Here is a 24,591-nt window from a genome sequence, read left to right on the forward strand (position 1 = left end):
GGGTTATTAAATATTTATGTTTTTGTGTAACTATAGACAATACAACCTTAAGATTCTGAACAGTGAATACTGACATGATTGTACACAGTTGTAAAGTACATGTTCATTAATTAGTTAATATACTTCCAAATACAATTACACTAATGACAAGCCAGATCAAAGTAGCAACATGGAGATGGCAATTTAAGTATGGCTTTATTATTAGAGAATTTCATGATGATTAATCAACAAAGAAACAATAAATGCACAAAATACATCACTATTGGAGGAAACACTGACTTTTCTCAGCCATTGTAGTTATTTTAGGGATTTATGGATATTAAGACACCAAACTAAAAGTAAAGTTCAATACTATTTAAATTATAAAATTCATAGGATGTCAGTTTTTATTTTTAACCCATCATCTAACCAAATATGTTTAATGTTAATGATTTGTTTAATGACTGGGCCCAAAGTTAGAATATGCAAATACCAAATATATTAAACATCCACATTCAAATTTTCATTCTATCAACTTCTATAAAATTGTTCAAGAATATGCATGATGTAACTATGTTGAATTGTATTATGAGAAAAGCTGATATGTTTACCGATGCTGTTCAAACAAAAAATGTTACCTTTTAGATGGCACCTTTTGCCTGCAAAGGAAATGTTATCAACTAGTTATGACATCACTACAAGTATTTACTAAATATTTTAAAGAAAAAAATCAGATCCATGATCACTATGCTATAATACTGTACCAAGCATTGTTGTATATAATGACCCAATATCTTCAAATCCATCTTAAATTACATTATTGGCAATTGTAATTTTCCATTGATTTCCTACAAAGACTTGCAGTTGATAGTGACTTGTGGCTCACTGAGTGATGACACCTACAGCTATTTCAATAGATGAAGGATCTCTTTTTTTACTTGATATCCTATAGAAAATAAGAGAAGAAGTTAAATATGCCAGCGCCAGCTCGTTACAAATGTGCATGCTTATATTTGGGTATGGAGTCTTTGTTGAGGGATGAGGATGATGAAGTTCCTGAATGTAAAACTTTACCAGTGAAATATTCTACAGCTTCTCTGAGGACTATCGTATTTTTCATTGTGGTTTCCAAATAATCTTATTTAGTGGCCTATTTTCAAGTATGTAAATTTAAAGCTATAAGTTTCTTGAAAAGTTATTTTAAGACAGGGCATTCTAATTTAGTATGAATATATAAAACACATGTGAAACTCTTCATAGTGACTAGGGGTAAACATCAACAGTGGTTAGAAAGGCTGTCGGGGACATATGACTGAATTCTTTTAGGAGTATTTTCTCATTCTATGCTGGGGCCAGGGAGGAGGCTTTGAGGTTGATAGTGTATGCTCTGTTCATACTACCTTTGATTTTTGCCATGGTCTTAATTCTGGGTCTGATTATAGAACACAGTAAATTTTAAATTATGTGGGAAATAATTTTTACTTAGTAATATGAATAATTTACCTTAAATATATCCACTACTACTAAGTCTGTGACTCAATGGTAGAGCTCTTACCTTAACATGCACTAGTCTAATTAAGTTCAATCCTCAGTAACACAGAAAAACCAAAAATAATCCAGTAAAACATGTGAATAAATTTATGTGTAATACAACACTCTCTGTCCTCTAGAAAATGAAACATGCAATTTTGTTCAAGCAAAAAGGAGGTAAAGTTATAGCTAACTCATGGGGAACTCCAATGTATTGTGTATATGTGGCGTAGTTTTGATTGTGAGCCCGTTTAGCCAATGACAACTTTGTATGAGGTGTGGGGCTAAAAAGTAACAATTAAGAACCATCTCCCCATAGGTTTTACTGGGTTAGCAAACTGTGTTCCTTCAAACAGTATGATTGTCGTGGAATATCTAGGCAAGCACAATAATTGAGTGGTGTTTCCAAATATTTAAAACCATATAAACAGAAGTCAACTGACTACAGTTTTTGCCCCTTAGACTGATACAGACCCCCTGAACGTGGGTGTCAGTGAGGAGGCCTTGGTAATATATGGGGTTTCTGGTAGTAGATCAGTATTCATCCCTAATATATGAATGGACTTTGAGAGCCCATTCCACATACAGGGATACTCTCTCAGCCTAGACACATGGGGGAGGGCCTAGGCCCTGCTCCAAATACTATGACAGACATTGATGATCTCCAATGGAAGGCTTCACCCTCCCTTGGGGGCAGAAAGGGGATGGGAATAGGGGGTTAGTGGGAGGCAGGGGAGGAGGGGAGGCAGAGGGAACTGGGATTGACATGTAAAACAAGCTTGTTTACAATTTAAATAAAAAATCTGAAGGAAACAAAAAGAAATTGAGTTTTAATTATTTGGACTTCAAAAAATATATCGGAATCCATAGAATATCCTCTTATTGAATATAGTCTTAGACAATGTTTAGGCCTTGGGGCAGTTTGTTTTGGTACTGGTTTTGGTAGACGTTAAATTAAATGTTTAGAAAATGTTAAATGCTTAGAAGGGTTGAAACAAGAAGTAGATGTATTTTATAAACCTTTGTTGCATTTAAAAATAAATGAATTTGAGTGTACTCAGGCAAAGCATCCATTCATCATGTACATGGCCCCTTGATATAGCTAGTTGTTTACCTCCTCATTTCAGCTTTTTATTATTCCTGCCTGGTTGTCAAGTCCAATAATTAAGTTTCTTAGCTTGCCTCTGGGAAAGCAATATGTGTACATGTGTTGTGTGGTTGATTAAATAAACTTTAACACATATAAAGATAATTGATGTTCAAATTAAACATACATATGCATTCATATATAATGAATGAGCAAATGAGTATGATACTTTTTTCTTTTTATTTACTCTCTCACACAATACATCCTGATCACAGCCTCTCCCAGTTTTTCTCTTAAATTAAAAATAAGCAAGTTATCTATTTGTCAATACTAAATACATTAGGATATTTTAAAATTCAGGATTTAGAAATGTAGAAATTGACATATTCTGGCAATGAATGCAGGTAAGGAAAATGATTTGCAAAGAGTACATTAATATCTGATGGGACACTCTTTTTATTTACTATGACATGAGGCCTCATTGACTATGTCTTTCAATAAATGTATATTAAAACTTGAACAAATCTTGTAATATATAGGAAGCCACAGTGATGAATATGCCTTTAGGTAAATGTAACTGAATTATATAATAGATGCCTTCCATGAGTTGATCAGTTTTCTAAATAATGTGAACTGGAAAACCCAGGTGACAGACTGGTAAACATTTTGATTGGAAGAAACCCATAATCCATATGTACCTGTAAATACAACATTAGACCAATCCACTGTGGTCATTTCCCTTACATGTGAATTTAAAATAATGTTTCTATGGACCATCCCTACACAAAGCTATACTCAATACCTTCATTCTCAGGTCCTGGTGTTGGCCATTCCCTCCCTTCTGAGTTACATTTCCTTACCTCAGTTTGAGCATCACCAAGAAAAGAATTCCACAGGTAACTACCATGCACAGGACAGCATAGACTAGTTCTCCTGGGAAGAAAAGATGAGCAATTCATCGAATATGCTGATGTGGATGAGAGTGGGGAGCCCATGAGGCTTCAATCCTACCTAAAGAACTACATGCAATTAAGGAATACTGAGAGCTGGCTAAATGATCTTCCCCAAAGAAGAGCACATTAATTTGCTATACAATACCAAATTGACAGTCCTGAGATCCCACATACAAGCAACATACAGACTGAGATGTTTATATTAGTACCATATATGCATATACTTACATGTATGTAGGAACAATTAATGAATAAAGAGGTCATGAATTTGAAAGAGAGTAAGGAGAGGTGTGGAGGGGATTGGAGGAAGGAAAAGGAAGGGGTGAAATGTAATTATATTATGATCTCTAAAACAAAATAAAAATATTTTTTAATTCTTTGGATTTTTAGAGAATTTTTAACTGACCATTGAAGGGAGACTCGAACCCAGTCAGAGTAATTTCCTTTGAATGCTTCCCTTTATATGAGGAAATGTCTTTGACATTTGGAGTTGGATAATCTGAAAGAAAATAATAAAAATTGACAGTTGAATAGTTAAAGCTTATACTTTGGCTTTATCAAATCATTATAATTTCTTTCCTTTTATATTAAATGATAGCAATCCAGTTATACGACACCATTTTCATAAATTCAATGATTTATATGAAAGTGGGAATGCTAAGACTTGTAGCATGTCCTTGCCATGCTTAACCAGGCAATTTCATTAAGGAAATCAGAAAAAAAAGAGATCCCATATTACTGAGCCTTGCGCATGGAGGAGAGACAGAAGACAGTGATTTTAGGTTTCCCATTTGGATATAGGAGAAGGTTCCTTATTGACATGAGTGATTATTTCAGTGTATTTTAAAGATACCACATTTTCCCAAGAACCACTCATAAATGACTTCCTACAGAGGAAAGTCTTTATATATGCGGGTGCCCCTCTGCTCAGACCTGAAACCTGGCTGCTTTAGTCCCACTGTCCTATCTGCTCTGCACTCTCACCAGTTTGAAGACCTTCACTTTCTATCATTGAAACTAGCTTTTACCTTCCTGAAGAACTACTGCTAGCTTCCCTTGGGACGTAGCCTTGGGCATCTCTGAGAAATTCAGTCCTTTTAGATGCTGTTTGCCTCACTACTCTAAAAGCCATGCTTCTTTGTGTCCAGATCAGTAACTATTTTCCTGTGATGTATATTATTTTCATTGAATTTTACCCTTTAAGAAGATAAGTCCTGATGGTTAATTAATGGATCTATTACAGCTGACTAACCACACAAAACAAACATCCAAGGTATGACAGCCAATCGTCGCTCCATGTAGCCTATTGCCGGGCTTATAAGCTCACATTACGGAGTACATGGAAAATTCAGTAACAGAAATTTCTGGGTGGATCAGGAAGAAGCCCAAATAAGAAAAAAAAATGGAAGTAATGATTTGCCATTAGAAACTTATTTTCAGGAACCCAAAACTCTAATTCATTTAAAACATTTATAGTTCATGCTATTTTTCATTTCCAGGTTTTAGGAATTGAAAAATATACTCTGTCAGAATACAAATTTAACAGATGTGGTAATTTGGGCATTTTTGAGTTTATGAAGCAAATTCCATTTATACTAATGGTCATGAAGGGAAGAATGAATTTTGATCAACTTGCAATACAGACGTTTGATAAAATAAGTGATAATGCAATTATATCTAATACATAAGATATGAAGAACACATGATTCTTTTTCAAATTTTATGGTATTTTTAGGTATTATCATGGATTCTGCAAATATATATGTATATGTACACACATATGTTTATATGCTGATTAATTATTCAAACAATATGAGTTTCCCTCCAGAAATTCTATTCATAGAGATGCTTGCTTTGGTTTGATATCACAATTTAACTCATTGTTGCACAAGAAAAAATTATTATTCTGACAAATCATGCAATCTTTTATGTAAGGAACTAAGACAATTACTAAATGGCTAGAAAAAATAGAAAATATTTTATTTGGCAAGTTTAATTCCCATGGTACACATGAACAAAATCTAAAAGGTTAGTGACATAAATATTAGATAGGATCCTAGGAAAATTTATCTTTTTGTCATAATACTACTTAAATATTGCTTCATGGCAGGGCACTGAGTATCAGCAAGAAAGATCAGTATTACCAAAGGTTTCTTGGCAACTGAAGCCCTGTGGACAGCCTTCCTTAACTTTTATAAATAGTGGAGTTTTATTACCAGAAAGCTGAACTTGGTAGAGTTGATAGTTAGCTCAGTCCCATTTCATCTGTCTTATTTATTATAATCTACATTTTAGAGAAAGTAAATGTTTATTAATTACATTATAAAGTTTCTGTACATTTGGTGGTAAATCTAGATTTACTTTAGTGTTATACTAAGAGCAAATTTAAATGATGTTCTCTTCAGAAATATAAAAATTTCTATTTTTTGTTTTTCAGCGTTCTCCCAGACACTGGAGGTAGGTATGTCCTTGACCCCACATGCCTTTGTGACACTGTGTACATCAGGTCTATGGCCTGATGTCATCACTAAGCAATTGTGTCTCAGGAAATCTTCTTGGCCCTCTATTCCCAGTAATATGTTTTTTAGCTATCTTCAGAAAACTCCATGCTACTCCATTCAAGTATCCAGAATCAAGGGTTTCATACAAGCTGTTACACTGAAATTATGTTTTTCAAGATTACTTAAAGTTGGCCTGCCATTTTCCCTTTATTTTCCACTATTGGCTCTTACTACTATCTCTCATGTTTGAATGCCAGAGTGGCATAAAATTCAGTACTAAAAAGATGATCTTAAGTGACTTGCACACATGCCCGGCTGCCTCCTTTTACGCTTGTTTGCATATCATATAACTACCATTAACACTATCCTAAATTTACATTTCCTTGCATGAAACTAATTCCAGTGTATTTTTCGTCTCAGTAAATGATCCAATTACCCAATATCATTCAGAAAATCTGGAAAGAATTTTTACTCTTCTTAATTCTTTCAGTCATGTGACTTATTAGCCCATTACTCAGGCCGATCTTATCAAACATGTCTGAATTCTACTCTCCAATTTTTTATCTATTAAATAAAAACCATCATCCTATTTCATCTGAACCTCTCTGATAAATATTCCCAACATGATCAATTTATCTTCCTATTTCTGATCTTTCTTGCCTTTAATCATTAAGAAAAAAAATGATCTATTTCAAAACCAAATCAAATAGTGTATCATTCTTTTTAAACCCAGGAACTCCAAAATGGTTAGGAACTCCTACACAGACTATGTATATTTTAGTATAACTTATCCTTGCCTGTTCTATTCTAGATCACCCTTCTGTTCCTCCCTTTCCTTCCCCCTTTCCTTTCTTGCTTCATTGTTTACAAAACACATGGCATTTATTGCTGGGTCATTTGACATTTGCTCTTGCCTCTTTCTAGAGCAAACTTCTCTTTCAAAGGCCCACTCAAAGAGCAGCTTCTTGGAGATATCTTCCAGAGCCATTTTAATGAAGTGGATCCATTGTCACCTATTTCAGAAACCTGACTTCAAAAGGCACAATATTTTAAAAGATTTTAGGAGACAGCATTTTAAAACTATTTTCCATGCAACACTAGGTCTGATACATTTACACACTAGGAAAATATAGGGTGCCAGAAGAAAATGATTGAAAAAAAATCTGTTCCATAGAACAACTAGTTCTATGATACAAGTGTTTCTCAGTGTGTGTGTGTGTGTGTGTGTATGCGTGCGTGCGCACGCGTGCATGAACATATGTCATAACACATATGTGAGAGCACAACGCTGTAGAGCCAGTACTTTCATTCCAACTTTACGTGGGTTACAAGAATCAAACTGGGCTTTGAGCAGTTAAAATCTCCAACCTAAGTTGCTTCCATGTCTCATGCACACTCACAGGGTATGGTCCTTTGTCTGTTGACAACAATCAGAAGGAATTGGAAACACTTTAATACACTTATATTACCAACTTTTCTGTGGAAGACAGTGAGTGCATTGAGTTTAGAGAATCAGAAGTGTTGACTGTCAGTTTTCAGAGACCTTCCCACGGGTTCCTGTGGTGCTATATTATTTATGATTTAATAAAGATTGCCTGAAGGATCAAAATGCAAAGCCATCCATACTAGTTAACTATAGATGTAGGGCAGTGGTGGCACACACCTTTAATCCCAGGACTCAGGAGTCCAAGGCCACCTAGGGTTATACAAGATTGAATCATTGTAGAAGAGAAACAGCTCACACAAAAGAGATCTCAGCACTTGGGATCCCACACCTTTAATTCCAGCTCTAGAGATGTACATAAGATGGGAACAGATATTTAGTCTGAAGCATTTATTCTCCAGCCACTTTTGGGCAATTAGTCTCCAGCAATGTTGAGGGCAGGATTGCTTCAGCCTCCTTAGAGGTAGGAACTACTGGCTTAGCTGCTTTGCTTCTCTGATCTTCAGCTTGAAGCTTGAACCCCAATATTTGTCTCCAGACTATTTTTTTGTGTTACAGGTTCCTCTCTAGAATATGTTTATGCTCATAAAGGTCATTTTATACAAATATATTTATTAAAGTTTTGAAGAAAAATCCTAATCAGTGAGAACCACTTGTTGTTCACAAATCCTTTTGTCTGTATCACAAGATAGTAGCTTTTCTGTAAATATATATTTTCTAACTATTCTTTCACTGTACATAAGCCTATAAATATATAACGATAATTGCAAATAAAGTAAGTTACAGCACTATAGATAGCAGGGTTAGCAAAACACACGACAACATTAGGAGAGGCCAGTCATTGGTGTCTTGCCCTGGCCTTAAGGTCTCCTGCTAGTTTGCTAAATGTTTGGCTTGAACTAATTTTTATTTTGCTTTTAGGTCTTCTGTATCCAGTTTATCATTCTACTAAACTAAGGTAATACTTTTTAGCTAATAATGAAGATTAAGCAAGCCAGAGCATGCAGTATAAAATAGAAGCCATGTTTTTTTCTTCTTTGGACAAATATGTTTTGATAGTAGTTACACTTTAGTATTAATTGTGGAATATTTAAATATGAGGATTCATACATCCTATCATTACAGGCTTTGAATTAATAGTTCAAAAATGAATTGGACACAAAATACTAGGTATTTACAATTTTAAAATTCTCTCCTGATACTCTTAGGACAGTCAGACTAGAGAAGGTTGAAAACACATGGTTAAGGAAGTGAAAGAAAGCAATTATGCCAAGCTGGATGGGAGAACTCTTGCAAGGTCCCAACCCACCAACAACTACAGACATTTATCACCACTGAGAACTGAAGAATCAATCTGCTTCAGGGTGATCCAGTCCTAAGTGGTCAGACCTAAACACATATACTATGAGGGGCACAAAATAAAATCAATAAGTTGCATTTATAAATATATAAATAAGAAAAATAATAATTAAAGAATAAGAAGCAATGAATTTGAGCAGTAGGGGTATGGGAAGAATTGGAGGGAGGAGATAGGGGCAATGATATAATATACTATTCAGATATGAATGTCACAAAATAAAATATTAAAAGAGAAACTGTCATAAGCCATATAAACCTCTCATTATGGTAAGCTAAGGAGGTCGAAATTCTTAATAAGAGAGAGGGGATAAAGGAGGGTCAGGGAGAGAAAAAGTCTGGGTTTATGTTTATTTGATATGGGAGTCAAAAAACATGTAATTGGTAGATAAATGTAATCAGACATAGGGGCAGTAACAGCTAAGCCAGCACTGAATCTGCAGGAGATGGCACCCTGTTGAAAGCTCTTTAGAGCTAGTGTCTGACAGTATTTAAAGACTAAAAACAATTAAAAGCTACAATATGTTCATTGTAGGGTAGGAGTGCTGGAATGAAAGTGAAGGAAACTGACTGGATCAAAGCAGGCATGGAAAAGTGTTGGAAGTAGCTATTAAGGCTGTAGACATATGCTTCATGTACATTTTCAAGGTAATAACTACCACATGTAGCATACACAAAATACCATTGTAAGGTTTAGACTGTCTGTTGCATTAGGGGAAGAGTGACTGAAGGTGAGTGGGCTGAATCATAGAGACCTAGATACTTATAACACCACCAGCAAAATCTTCATTTGCAGAACCCCATAACACATCACAGTGGGTCAGTATGGCCAATTGACCCTTGAAAAGGAGCCTTGTTAACTGATTTATATGGCTTTCACTTGTCAGGGTGCTGTGCCTCCCAACCAAAGTAGACATAACCAGAAACTAGTGAACTCAAGGGTCTTATGTAACTGAGTTGTTTTGAAAGTCCCCAACATTGCTTCTAGAGAGTTTATATCCACCAACCCCAGGTGCTGATGCAACAACAGAATATAAACCCAACTTTTATAAACTCAAAGAATGTTGATGGTGGGGAAAGTTTAGGCTGCCTTGATGGTAACCTAAAACAAAAACAACTAACAAAACAAAAAACCCCTTGCACCATAAAGAGAGGAAGTAGAAAGGAAAGAGATGAAGAGAAGGCTTCTGTATCATAAAGGCACACTGTTTAGACATCACTAAGAAGTTGCAGAGATCATGAGGCAAGTTTATACCATTCACACTATTTTACCAAATTTGAAATCTGATCGGCTGAGAGTAATGAATGAAGATAATAAAAGCAATTTGAATGCTTTTACAATTTACAAGGCAGTGAGTTTTGGATATTCTTGCAATGAGTGCTCTTAATGTTGTAAGGATTTTGATGGGCTCCATGAAAAGAACTCCAGCAGAAATTTTGGAAAACCTGAAAGATAAAGTATTTAATATTCCCAGTGAATTCATAGCAAAACTTTACTTGATGCTTACTGGCCTTATCAAAGAGGCTTAATTTGTCTAAGTACCAAACATCCTTTCCTATAGAAGTTTCCCATTTTTGATAAGATCCCAGAGTGTAGGTGCCAGAGCAGTAACTATTAAATGCCTACATATGGTGTTTTATGGGAAGAGTCTGATGCTATTATGTTGCTGTCACATGAATACGTGGCTTTTCAGATGGGAATACACACTCTCACAATAAATGGCTTTTATGACTTCACATACACAACCCTGATGCACAGAAAGTATTTATGCTTATTTTATGCAGGCTTGGCATGATCTCCATTCCCAATTATAGGCAATAAGGGGACTGGATGAAGCCAATGAAAGCATAGGTTGGAAAATGGAAAAGATAGCACAATGCCTTCACATAATAAAGACTGTTATTGTTCAAATTGTAACAATATTGTTTTGGTTTTTTTCTTATTTCCCTCCATGATCTTAAATGTTTCTGTCCTCTATAGTGATGCCAAAATGTGAGCTGTCTCACTCATCAGTGGCAACTCTTTAATCTTTCTTTTTTGGCATAACCACACAGCCAAGGTAGTCATGGATGATTCATGCATCATTTCATGCTTGGTGGCAGACTTTTCCTTCTCCCCTAAAAACACCTAAGCCTTTAAGAGCAGAGTTGGGAAAAAGCGAAGGTCTGAGACAGATGTTCTCCTGTTGTTCCTGTTGAGGGTTTGTGTATTTCAGCATTTCCAGATTTGAGCCGTGTGAAACATTTTCTGCAAAATAAGAAGCCAAGCCAAATTCATTGGGTTTCAGGTCTGCAGACAAAATGTGAACCAGCTGGATTTGATTGGTAACGTTTGTGTGCAAGAAAACTTAGTGGCAAAAATAAAGCCAGCATTTTCCCAAACTGGAATCGACGTGTCTTTGGGCTATCCCTTCCATCTATCTTCTCTGGAAAGAACTTTGAATTTTGAAAGGAACTCAAAAAAAAAAATGGGCCAAATAATTCCTCAGAGTATCTGTTTGGAATATTTGCCAACAAAAATAATAAAAAAAACAAAACCAAGGGAGTATGTTGTCTCTCATAGTCAAAATTCAGAGGTAAGAAGAAACAGGGTCTCTAACACAACCTGGATTCAAGTTGGTCAGAGAATGCCTTCTCTGCATGTGCTTTCAAAAATAAAAACCAAGAGGCATGCTCACACTGACTTAAATCCACAAACATAGACAGCAAAATCTGGCAGTAGTGGCACATAATGGCAAACTCACTGGGTTTGCAGATGGCAAAGCTTTACCCACATTCTAAGTAAGCTTAGATGGAAATTACTGTGTTTCTTTCATTTGTTTTCATTCCCCTGAGACAGAGTTTCTTTATGCAGGCTTGGCTGTCCTATAACTAGCTCTGTAGGCCAGGCTGGTCTCAAACTCATAGAGATCCACCTGCCTCTGTCTCTTGAATGCTGGGATTAAAGGTGGGCACCACTACCACCCAACTTACAATGTTTCTTGTACAAATGTATTCCATGTAGATTTAAACATATAATAGAAGCAAACAAGCACGTTCTATTACGAGATAGGACAAAATATTTACAATGATTTTCATAGTTTTAAAAACAAAGCAATAAAAGACAATTTGAACTAGAGAAGACTCATTTTACTCCAAAGAAAGAAATGATGTAATTTTTTTTAAAATTTGATCTAGTCTTTGGAAGGAAATTCTTTGGGCTGTTTGTCTATTGTCGTGCTCCAGTGCAGATGATAGCGGCCAGGACCACAGTATCTCATCAAACTGCTAGAGTTACCATGGCAATAATGGTGTACTCAAATCTCCCAGTTTGTATTTTGGGTGTGCAAACATGTAATGCTAGCTATCTGATAGGTGCACTTCTCATCCAAGACCAATTTTACAATGGCAAGTATATATTATGCACAATTTATTTCCTTTACATTTCTATATCACAGTCCATCACCAGAGGGCATCAGGGCAGGAGCTCAATGCAGGAATCTGGAAGTAGGAACTGATGTAGAGGCCATGGAGGAATACTGAACAAGGAGTACTTGCTCACTCATGGTTTACTCAGACTTCCCTATTATGCCTCCCAGAACCACCTGACCAAGGATGGCACCATCCACAGTGATCTGGATTCTGTCACTTTAATTACCAATCCATAAAATGCTTTAAATGCTTACCTATAGGCTAATTCGATGAAGGAATTTTCTCAATTAAGACTCTGTCTTTAGCCAGAACTCAAAGACACTTTGTCCTGATTATGGGAATAATCAACCAAGAAGATGTTACAATCTTAAACATGGATGCAATGACTTTGGAGTTAAATGATACTATAGATAAAATGAAATTGATAGACATCTAAAGAACATTTTACCTAACTATCACACAATATACATTCTTCTCAGGAGCCCATAAAATATTTCCATGAAATAGATCCCATACTGGAATATAAAACAAATCTCAGAAAATAGAGAAAACTGAAGTAACTTCAAGTATCTTCCCTGACCATGATTCAATTAGCTCAAAATCAATAGGAAAAGTAATTTAGAAATTACAAAAACTCATGAAGATTAAATAATGTACTAAAGAAAGACGAATGAAGAAATCAAAAAAGGAAAATAATTAATTTCTGTAAATAAATGAAAATAAAAGCACAAGATGCCAGAACCCTGTGGGACACACTGAAAGTAGTCCTCTGAGGGAATGTTATTGCACTAAGTACTTACATTAAAATTTTAATTAGAGCACAAATAAATAGCTTAAAGATGCATCTCAAGAGCTTAGAAAAATCAATAATAAGCCAAGCCCAAAACCAATAGGTAGGAAGAAATGAAACCAGGGAAAAAATTAATAGAAACAAAAGCAATAATAACAAAAACAATTAAAAAAATAAATGAACTTAAGAGCTAGTTTTATGAAAAGATAAACCAGGTTGTTAGACCCTTAATCAAATTAACCAAAACAAGGAAAGAAAAGATACAAATTAATAAACTTATAGATTGGTAGGGAGCATATAACAGGTACCATAGAAAAATGTAAGAAAATAGAATGCCTAGGATATAAAAACTTACAGTTAATTAAGTTGAAAAACCTAAAAGAAATCAATGGATTTCTGGATACATCTAAACTATCAAAATTAAGCCAAGAAGAGATCAACAACTTAAACAGACCATAACAAGTAAGGAGATAGAAACAGTAATAAAATGCCTTCAGACTATAGAAAAAGCTCAGGTCTAGAAGGCTTCATAGCAGAATTCTACCAGATTTTGACAGAACTAAAATCAATACTTCCAAAATTATCCAAAAATTAGAAGTAAAAGGATCACTTCTAAACTTCGTCTATATAGCTTCTGTTACTCTAATTCCAAAATGAGGTAAAGATACAACAAAGAAACAGAATAAACCAATATCTCTTATGAATATATGTGTGTGACAATTTTTTAAAATGTTCAGTTTTGTAGAATATTATTTTAACTATGTAAATATGTATTATATTTGTTTATGCTGCATTTGTTTAACTATGTAAATAAACATTTACATAGTGTTGCAATTGTTTCACCTAGCCTGCCTAAGGCACCTGATTAATCTAATAAAAAGCTAAATGGCCAATAGCTAGGCAGGAGAAATATAGGTAGAGCTGGTAGCCAGAAAGAATAAGTATGCAGAGAAATCCAGGCTAGAGAAGAATGAGGAGAGAATGAGGGAGAAAGGGGGGGACGTACCCGGGGCCAGAAGCCAGACAGTTACTAGCCAGACATGAGAAGCAGTGAAAGTAAAATATACAGAAGGAAAGAAATTTAAAAAGCCCCGAGGCAAGACACAGATAAAGAGAAACAGGTTATGTTATAAGAGCTAGTGAGATAAGTATAAGATAAAGTCAAGCATTCATATCTAATAATAAGTCTCCGTGTCATGACTTGGAAACTGGTTGGTGGCCCAACAAAAGATAGACTGCTACAAAACTGAAAACATTGTTTTAGTTTGCTTTTATATTGCTACAATAAACACCATGACCAGAAGAAACCCAGGGAAGAAAAGCTTTATTTCACTTTATGGCTTACAGTCTATTATGAGGGGAAGTCAGGACAGGAACTTAGTGTAAGAACCTAGAGACAGGAACTAAAGCAGAGATCAGGGAGGAGGTCTGCTTACTGGCTTGTTTCCAATGGATCACTCAGCTTGGTTTTCATACAATGCAAGGCCTATGGTAACTCTGGCTACAGTGGGCTGGGCCCTCTTGCATCAATCATTAATGAAGACAATGCTCCACAGACTTGCTTCCAGGCCAGTCTAATGGAGGCATCTTCTCAGTTAACGCCCCCTCTTCCCAAATGGCTCTAGTTTGTGTCAAGTGACAAAACTAACCAGCATAATGACCTACCCCAATCATGTTGACTTTATTCTGAAATGCAGAAATAGTTTAACTTAAGCAAATCAATAAATGTAGAGTAAAGACTGTATATAAAATACAAACTCACAGCCAGCATCACCCTAAATGGAGAAAAACTAGAAGTAATTCCATTAAATAAATGAGAAAGGGTTGTCCACTATTCCCACTCCTTTTTGATATAGCACTTGAAACCCCAGATAGAGCCATAACATTGAAAAAGAAAGCAAAGAAAACTAAAGGCTACAAAGAAAAAAAGAAGTCAAATGACATTTATTTGCAGATGATATGATAGTCTCTTATTTAGGGTTTCTCCATGACCTTCCACATTGCAGTCAATCTTAGAAGGACATCAGGGCAGGGACTCAAGGCAGGAACTGAATAGAAATCACGAAGTAATGCTGCTTACTGGTTTGCTTCCTGTTGCTTACTCTGCCTGCTTTCTTATAACATACAGGACCACCTTTCCAGGAATGGTACCATCTACAATGAATGGGGCCCTCCCATCTCAATCATTAATCAAAACAATGTACCATAGACTTAACTACAAGCCATTATTATGAAGGCATTTTTCTCAGTTAAGATTCCCTCTTCCCAGATACGTCTATGTTTGTGTTAAATTGACAAAACCTAGCCAGCACAGATAGGATACATAATAGAGTCCAGTGATTCTGCCAAAGTATAAATGATCAACATGTTAAGAAAAGTCATAGGATACCAAGTTTACTTACAAATACAAGTCACTTTTCTATACAGAAATAACAAACGTGCTAAGAAGGATACCATGGAATCAGAAAACACCAAAATATGTAACTAAGGAAGTGATAGACTTCTACAATGAAAATTTAAATCTCCAAAGAAAGAAATTTGGGAAGACACTAGAAGATTGAAAGATCTCCCAATGCTTATAGATTGGTACAAATAATATTGTGAATGATGCTGCCAGGGCAATCATACTACATCTCAAGTTATACTAGAGAACCAGAGTAATAAAAACAGCATTACACTGGCAAATAAACTGAACAAACATGTAGGTCAATGGAAAAGAACAGAGACCCAGACTTAAGGACACAAAATAACAATCTCCTAACATAACGACCTAAAAAACCATTCAATGTTTTTAGCAATCAGTGATACGAAAATTACAACTATATTGAGATTTAATCTTGTCCAAATCAAAATAGCTGAGATTAAGAAGGCAAATGACATCAAGTGCTACAAATGCTGTGGCTTCTGGGGATGCAAACTGGTGGTTCTGATGTGAAAACCAGCATAGAGAGTAGGCAGAAAGCTAAAAGTAGATCTTCCATGAGACCCAGTTTATACCATTCCTGAGCATATATCCAAAGGACTTTAAAGCCTAATACAGAAATCCTTGCTTGCCCATGTTAATTGATGATCTATTCACCATATTAGGAAACAGAAACACCTTAGATGTTCATAAACTGATGAATGAAGGTGCTATGCTAGCTACTGGGGAAGAAAAGTTATCAATGGCCCTACACAGCCATGAATCCTGTGAATGGAGATGCAGGGGGAGTTGTGGTTGGAGGGGGAGGGTGGATATGGTGAATCAACTTTGTATTCATGTATAAAATTGTGGGGGAAAGGTATAAAAAATAATTCATACTTTTGAAATAATTTAAAATAGTATAAACCTGGGCCTGGTGGCAAACATCCGGGAGACTGAGGCAGAAGGACTTCTTAGAGTATGAGGGCAGTCTGAGATTTTCTCAAGAAGGTTTAGTGTGCCTTGTCTCAGAAAGAATTAGCATTTTAAAATATAATATTGTATGCAATAAATGTATTTCTGTTTGGTTTTAGTTGAACACATGCTGTACAGTTGCTCAACTCTAACACTGTATTTTAGAAGCCACTTCTTAGGGTTTGCTGAAATTATCATCTGTCTACAACATCACTGTAACAGTGCCAAGCCTATGGATTTCTGTGATTTTCCATATTCCTCAAGTTTATACTGAATCATTGTTCACTGAGTTCCAGATACTCCCCATGAATTAACTCTGTAATTTTTGTGACAGCATTCTTGTTTAGAGATGATGAAGATCATGCCCAATAGAGACATGCTGGTGTTGTGTTGCCTCTCCAAAGCCACACTCTGCACTAAGCTCTATTAATTTCCACACATGACAGTCAACCATTAGGGTTGTTTGTGTTGATCATAGTTTGTAATCCGCATTTAAGAGCTGGCCTGAAAAGAAAGAAAGTAGAAGAAGGGTCTCTGTTTATATTTAGGTTTGAAAGCAAATAAAAGTTAAGAACACTGGTTTTCTTATGAGATCCAAGCACAAAGAAACATTTGGAATTCTAAGTCTATAAATTAAAATACATTAAAGACAAAACTTACAGAATTTACCACGGTTATACATTTCTACATCGATTTGTAACTGAATTCATTTTAAAGAAATGGTTTGTTTGTTTTTATTATTCTTTTTATTACTAACTTAAAGTACACATGCTTGATCTCTAAAGAACACAAAATCCTTTTTAATAATGAAAACAAGATCCTAGAGGAATAATCACAGAGTTCTAAAGGGAAAAACATAAATTTATAAGTGAGTGTCTATGAATTTGATGACCCACAAATTCATCATGGAGCCACTTTAATCCAGAAAATACAACATATTTGAATGCTTAGCAACTACATAATAAATATGAATATAGACTAGAGAAAGTCTATTGAATGTTCCTTGAAAACCAGAAGACTATTTTAGCACCTGGACTGAATTTGAAGGAAACTAAACTTGAATTAGAGTTTTGTGTAGACACCAAGAAAAAGTCAGTGGTTTTGGCTTGTTCAAGTGGTTTATTTAAAGACAGAACTTAACATAAAGTTCCTGGAACAGTGCCTTATGATTTGGCTATAAGAAATGGTCTTTCATGTGTGTGTGTGTGTGTGTGTGTGTGTGTGTGTGTGTGTGTGTGTGTGTGTGTAGGAGGGAGAGAAGGAAGATAAAGACAGGATTGAATGGGAATGTCTTTCACAGTTAACTTTGCTCATTATTTTATTTCTAGTGTATAATCCTCCTTCTCAGTCAGGCAGTGATTTCATGACACTAAAAACTAAGACAGACATTTTAAAAGATAAGTTTGAGCCTGTATTAATTCATCTTCACAGTCTTTATTGTTCTTAAAATGTACAATTTTTTATGAGTACAGAGAAATGTGCAATGATGTGCTCCACACCATCCCACATACATAGGTGGGTTTAAAAGACTGTCTCTGTGTGCACTGACTGATGGAATGGGACTTTGGATCAGGACTTTTAAAGAGTCTGTCAGATGCTGTCAGGCAAGAATAAATCTTCTATCTATTGAATGCAGACAAACATGATAAATAAAACTGTTTTACTAGCACCTTGATGTCTACGTCGATGAAGAAATGGGGTTATAAAATGAAACTAAATACTAAAGCATGGGATGACCAGAACGGTCCTTTTCTTAAGACTATGTATAATACATAAGCACCCAATATTTCATGAAAGTCAGCTGGATGTAGATATCTATTGAAAACAATCTTCTTCTATCTGTTCAGGTAGATACAGCCAATACAGGCAGCTTAGGTGATGCACACATTTAAGAACATAACTGCATAGCATAGTTGCTTATCGACAGTGCTGACATGATTCCAAGTATTGACTTAAAATGGACACTTACTACTTAGAACTCAGAAAAACATTATCAGTAGAAAAGAATGGTGTTAGAAAACAAAGAGAGGTATCATTTGCATATCATTTGCAGGCTGCAACCTGCACTTGTCAACTCATGGTTCTTTTGTTTAGAAATTTGAATTGAAAAATTCTGGCTTAAGATGAAACATAAAACTATGAGACTTTTAGTTGGAAAGAATTAATATTAGAAGATTCTAACAAGGGAAGGAAATTGGTTGCATTTAGGATAGTCCTACCACCTGGATAGAGTATATACTGCTCTGTTCCCATGTCTGTGGATTTACTGATTGACTCTTTCATTGGTTGTTTAGAGTGACTTGTGTATCCATAGTTGTCTAGTGGGATTGGGCAAAATATTCACCTAAGGATTTGCATGGATTTCCTCTTAGTAGCCTTGTCTTTTCCCCTATACTGACATTTTTTATTGTACTAGAGATGCTTCTGAGTATAAAAGAGACTCTGTGACCTAACACTGGAGACTGAAGTTTTCCACATGTGGGTAAGAGCAGTGGCTCCCAAACTTGGCTACAGTCAGAGTCATCTGGGTGAGACTGGTTTTATATAAGAAATTTTATAAATATTTATGGGGCTGTTTCATGTTTGAGAACCAAAAATTCAATGTCTATTAATTCCCTTTGGCTTGGAGCTGTGTTTGTGGTTATCAGGGTCTTCATTATAACAGAATAATTATTCCACATAAGTTTGGGGAACTTATGAACTCTGTGAACACTTAAAAGAAATCGTTGAAAATGTGTATAGTCTTTGTGAAGTATGAAAAGAAAAAATCCCCAAATAAAACTCTGGAAGTCCAACTAATGAACTTATTTTTAAAATAATTCTGAACACAAACAGTAGTTTTTTAAATAGTTTGTTTAGAAGGCATACATTACTCACTATATAATAGTTTCTTGATACACTGAATTTCTTTCTCAGTGTGGTATACAGTCTCTGGTAAATTCTCCTAGGATAACTACATGACACATTTCTTGTGTTGTGGAACAAGGTCATGACACACACACAGCCTGTTTACTGTTTGAAATACATCTCTTGTTGCATATTATTAGATCAGTGAGGCACTCTATTCTAGGAAAGGTGAGTAAAATAGTGTGTTGTGCTCATGGTTTGTGGACATCTGGCACATACCACAAAACAGAGGTGATCCTAGAGAGCAGTGTGAAAGAGAAGCCCTCCTTGCAGGTAATCGATTTTGCCTTGCCTGGAAAGAAAAGTGGCTAGAAGGTTAATTTCTAGGTCAATGAGATGAAGCAACAAACATGGAAATTTGTAAACAGAAGTGAGCGGGGAGTGGCATGTGAAAGAATACACACTAGTGGTGAAAAATGGGCAGATTTCTCTGGGAGACTCTATCTTTCATAAAGAGTGCCCTCTGTAACAAGTGATGTTAATAGGTTATACAATGTAAGTCTGCAGGGTCTCTTTTCAACATGCAAATGCAAAGTATGTTGCTATACTGGAAAAGATGACATAGTCTCATGGTAGTTATATACATCATTGTAGAGAGATCCAAAAAAAGCAAGTTTTAGTTCAATGAATTAGAAGAAAACCACACATTAAAATATTTGTGTAGAATATTGACTGCTCCTGTTCTTCAAAAGTAATAGACTATTACCCATAATCCATTGCTCTATGATTTGTATTCTGCCATATGTGGCAGACATATTCAAACATAAATTTGTACTTCCCAGCATAATGATAAATACATTGGATCAGTATTAGGGAGGCATAGCTTTATATATTTTGTTGGAGATACAGTGGCAGAAATTGGTTATATATGCATCAAAATCCATTTCCCTTCATACCAGGCACAGATATGAATGGTGTTTCCCAGCTTCCCTTGAAAATAAATAAAAGTGAAAGTGATGTACAAGGTACTTAGGACTGACCTACCAAAGTATCCAGAACAATTTTTTTGCATTCTTAATTAGCAGGGTGGATAAGTTGAATGGATTCTATGAACTCAGAAGAATTCAGCCACCTAGTAGGAATAGCTTGGTAACATCTAAATTTCAATAATCTTCAATTCTCATCCCAATTTTTCTCTTTGTAATTATTTTATGTTGGTAAGGAATTAAACATTGTGTTAATCTACTGATATTTGGTTTTATGAGTCAAAGGAGTTGGTCATATAGATACCCGTATAAAAATAGGCAGATTGAAGAAGGGAATTGCCACAGTATAAACTGGAAATATGTAGGTATATGGAGCAGTCAGGTGGGTGGGAAATGCCTACTGGTGTCTAGGAAGATAGACAGCCTTCATACAGAGATCAGTAATTCTGTACAACAAGAAAGGGAGATTTAACATGCAAACAATCCATAATTCAGAGAGGACATTTTACTACACAGCATGAATGACATTATAAATTGATTATTCTACATTAGCATCATGTGAGGTTTTCCAACAAGAATGGTGCCTTGGGCTGGAGAGATGCCTTAGAGGTTAAGAGTGCTGGCTGCTCTTCCAGAGGTCCTGAGTTCAATTCCCAGCAACCACATGGTAGCTCACAACCATCCCTAATGAGATCTGGTGCCCTCTTCTGGAGTGCAGGCATAGGTGGAGGCAGAATGTTGTATATATAGTAAATAAATATATTCTTTAAAATTTTTTTTTTAAAGAATGGTGATGAGATAGGAACTCATTAGTTTTCATCAGAGAGGAGAGGGACTAAAATATGAACTCTCTAATATTGAGTAAAGTTGACTGTAGGACAAGAGTAATAAGACTGAGCAGTGGCACAATCCCTCCAATTACAAAAGCCACATCAAATCTAGTGCATAGATCAGTGTGTACGAGGGCAAGGTGCTGAAACAACAAACACAGCACAGGCAACTTCTTTGGACTAGATGGATGCAAGACTAAGGGCACCAGGTAGAGACAGCTCATTCTCTGGAAAACTGACTGTCACTGGCAAGAGTGGGATGACAACAGACAGAAACACACATGAGCTGAAGCTGCAAGCTCTTCTGAGCTATTTTCACAAAACAGCTTGAGAATCTCCAGAGAGTGATGCCAGTGTACTCAACCCTAACTAAGCCCCAGGCATAAATTTCAGTTTTCTTTTTCCTATATTAAAGATTAACCTAAAAAATATATGTACATTTTCCATCTTATCACTAGAGGGTGATCAGTAGATTTGCTAAGTCCAAGGGGGAAGAGGAACAAATCTAAGGAAAGATCTACTTCACAGGCAGGACAGCTTAAATCATAGATTTTTAAATCAATAAACTCTGTTGAGCCCATCTTGACATCAAGAGGATGTAGTATCCTCATCCTCTTGCAGCTTGTTCACACGGTATTTCTGAGATTATCATGTGACTTGCTTCACTGGTGTATTTACAGTATGCCAGTAGGAGATACTTGATAAATACCTGTATATCTGGTTTTAGTCCCTAGGAGTTCTGCTGCATTATGTAGCCATCACAGGCTACATTGCTAAAGGGAACATTAGAGGAGAACTATGCTGTACTAGCCAGCAATGTTTACTAAATGCCATCTTGGTTAATCCAGTCTCAGTGGAATCATGAGGTATTATCAATACATGATCAAATCTAGACAAAAGTGTCAGTACAATACACCCAAGGCCAGTGTATATAACTATTTAAGTAAATGACTAAATGGTTAACGATTTGAGGTCAATGTTTGGAGCCGGGCTGTTGTTACATAACTTGGAATAAGGATATTTTCTGCATGTAAATGAAGCCTTTTACGCTTTTCATATTAAAATCAAGAAATGGCAATCATTGGTAACTTATCAATTTAAAAAGTATGTCACCTTCTGATAAATGAGAAAAAAGCAAATAGTAAATGCAAATCGTCTTTATGAGCATTTTGGTGGTGGTTGCCTGGATTGCTATTTTTTTTTTTTTCGTTGCAGTAGAAAACAAGATATATATGTATATAGATATACAATCTTTTAATTGGGTAACTTACTGAAACACGATTTGCTCTGAAGCATGTGCTGGAAAGTCATGCACAAAGGTTCTTCATCCTGTGTGATACTCCTGCAAGCACATGGCACTTGGAGGACTGTCCCAAAGGTTCCCAGGTAGGCAGCCCTGCAGCTATCACTACCAGAACAAATAAGGTCTTGCTTGCCTAATGTGCCGATGCAGGTCTCATCCTCATGGCACTTTCCCATCACATGGAACCAGCATTCTGACTGGAATGTTTGATAGCGTGTCCTAGAGAAAAATTGAAGAACTGGAATTAGCCTATGAATAGAGTGATTTCATGACAATATGTGATTATCCTTCACCTAGTGAAACACTGGCATGGGCATGATGAGTTCTAGGTCCCAGTACAAAGCTAACTTTGTACTTTCACTGTTACTATAGGGAATGTGCAAAGAGAAAACAAAAACAAAAACAAAACAAAACAACAAAAAAAGAGAAACTGTAAATTACCGTCCTTCTATGAGAATTTCCCTTATTTCTATTTTTATCACAATGGGTGATGATTTGCAGTATGAACTTTATTAGAAGTTTATTTAAAAAAAAACTTTTAAACCTCATATGATTTTGGAGCTAACATTTAGACACTGTCCCCCACCAAGAAAATTCAAATGAGGCACCGCCAATCCAGTTTTCCTACACAATTCTTTTTCCATGCTCCTAATTATACCAAATAGAATTTACAGAATTATTTTGAGTTTTTTTCTTGGACAGCAAGAACTAAGGCTGTCTCCCCCAAAGATATCTCAAAATATCTTGGGTTTTTTTTTCTTTTCAAGACAGAGTTTCTCTGTGTAACAGTCCTGGCTGTCCTGGAATTATCTCTGTAGACCAGGCTGGCCTTGAACTCACAGAGATTTCACAATTTCTAGCAACCTGTCCAGTCACCTTATCAGATGAGACTGAAGCCCAGACAATGATGGGTTAGTTGTGTGTGGGGAGACAGCTTGATTGGAGCTTCTTAGACATGCAAACCCTTGGTTTTCTACTTAAAATTTAATATCAGTTCAGCTCCCCCAAGATGAACTTGGAAGTAGGGAGTTTCACTGGATCTATTCTCTCCTCTTCCTAGTGAGGCCAAATTAACTAAGTCTCCTTTTTGTTTGTTTTCCAGTATTAACTTGACTCCTTTAACTGACTTATTAAGGTCAAATGACTGAACCTAGCTTGGACACTGACTGTAACCATTCATCCCCACCCCCACCAAGTGAGATTACAAAAAGTTAGACATAGTGGCACATGACAATCTTTAATCTCATGGCTTGAGCAGAAAGACCTAGTGTAAGACCAGTGGGGACTACCTGTAAAAACACCCTCTCAGTTCCTTCCATATTCTCATTATTTCCTGCATTTCTTACTCATGTCCCAAACTGTCTACATACCCATGTGTTTCTGACCATTGGAAAGATAAATTCACAATGAACATAAAAATCACAAGTGCCAATGAAAACCTCAACGAGAAAACAAGAATCAGACATACTGAACTCCTTGGAGGTTCCTAAGCATGAGTACCTGCACAGGATGGTTGGACATCAGCTAGCAGCTAGAACAAAAGTTTTAGCAGAGGAAACAGATCACTCACAATGTTGCTCAAATCTGCAAGAGCCTCTCCATGGCAGTAGCCCTTGAGCCCTGGTGCCTTACACTGTTTAATTTCTGGCTTCATTATATGTTGCTTTCCTCCTCTAGTACTTCTTCAGAAGGTGGCATGTGCTTTAATGCCATTGCCTTATCTTGCCTGTTGGATTGGTTTGTGTTCTCTCAGGTAGTGACTTAAGATAACTACTCAGGCATTTCTTTCAATTGGTAGGTCAAACACTGCTTTGGGGAACATTCCTTATGTTACAACTTTTTCAGTCTACTTCTTAGGCTTCTTTGCTTGTTTTTGAGGCTGTAATTTATGACATTTCTCCCTTCCCTTTTGAAAGAGTAGGAGTTAGACTCCCTGGTAGCCAGACAGATAGGGAGACAGGCCATGGTAAATTTAAAGATGGCTGGCTTCTTCAAACTGATCAACTCTAAATTAAGAGCAGAAACCTCTTTAGAGGCAAAAAAAAAAAAAAAAAAAAACCAACAACAACAACAACAAAAAAAAAACAGTATTCAAGAAGAGATTGGAGGCTTTCAGCTTCCAGAGTCCCTCCTCTGCTTAGCATAGGGCCTTTCTCTATGTGTGTCTGCTACATGTGTGTGCTTCCATATCCCAAGTA

At 36.0% G+C, this 24,591-nt stretch overlaps 1 protein-coding gene across 1 annotated transcript in view; it reads right to left on the reverse strand.

The window, feature by feature from the left end:
- Window positions 1-861: 861 nt before the first annotated feature.
- Window positions 862-24,591, reverse strand: part of Gfral (GDNF family receptor alpha like) — a 45,576-nt gene continuing 21,846 nt past the window's right edge. The window contains exons 6-9 of the mRNA XM_027411403.2: window positions 22,362-22,612; window positions 3,956-4,048; window positions 3,457-3,529; window positions 862-925 (exon numbers count right to left, since the gene is read on the reverse strand). Coding sequence (XP_027267204.1) covers window positions 862-925; window positions 3,457-3,529; window positions 3,956-4,048; window positions 22,362-22,612 — 481 coding nt within the window. The remainder of the gene's footprint in view (window positions 926-3,456; window positions 3,530-3,955; window positions 4,049-22,361; window positions 22,613-24,591) is intronic.

This window comes from Cricetulus griseus, chromosome 4 (genome assembly GCF_003668045.3).
Source record: "Cricetulus griseus strain 17A/GY chromosome 4, alternate assembly CriGri-PICRH-1.0, whole genome shotgun sequence".
Lineage (NCBI taxonomy): Eukaryota > Metazoa > Chordata > Mammalia > Rodentia > Cricetidae > Cricetulus > Cricetulus griseus.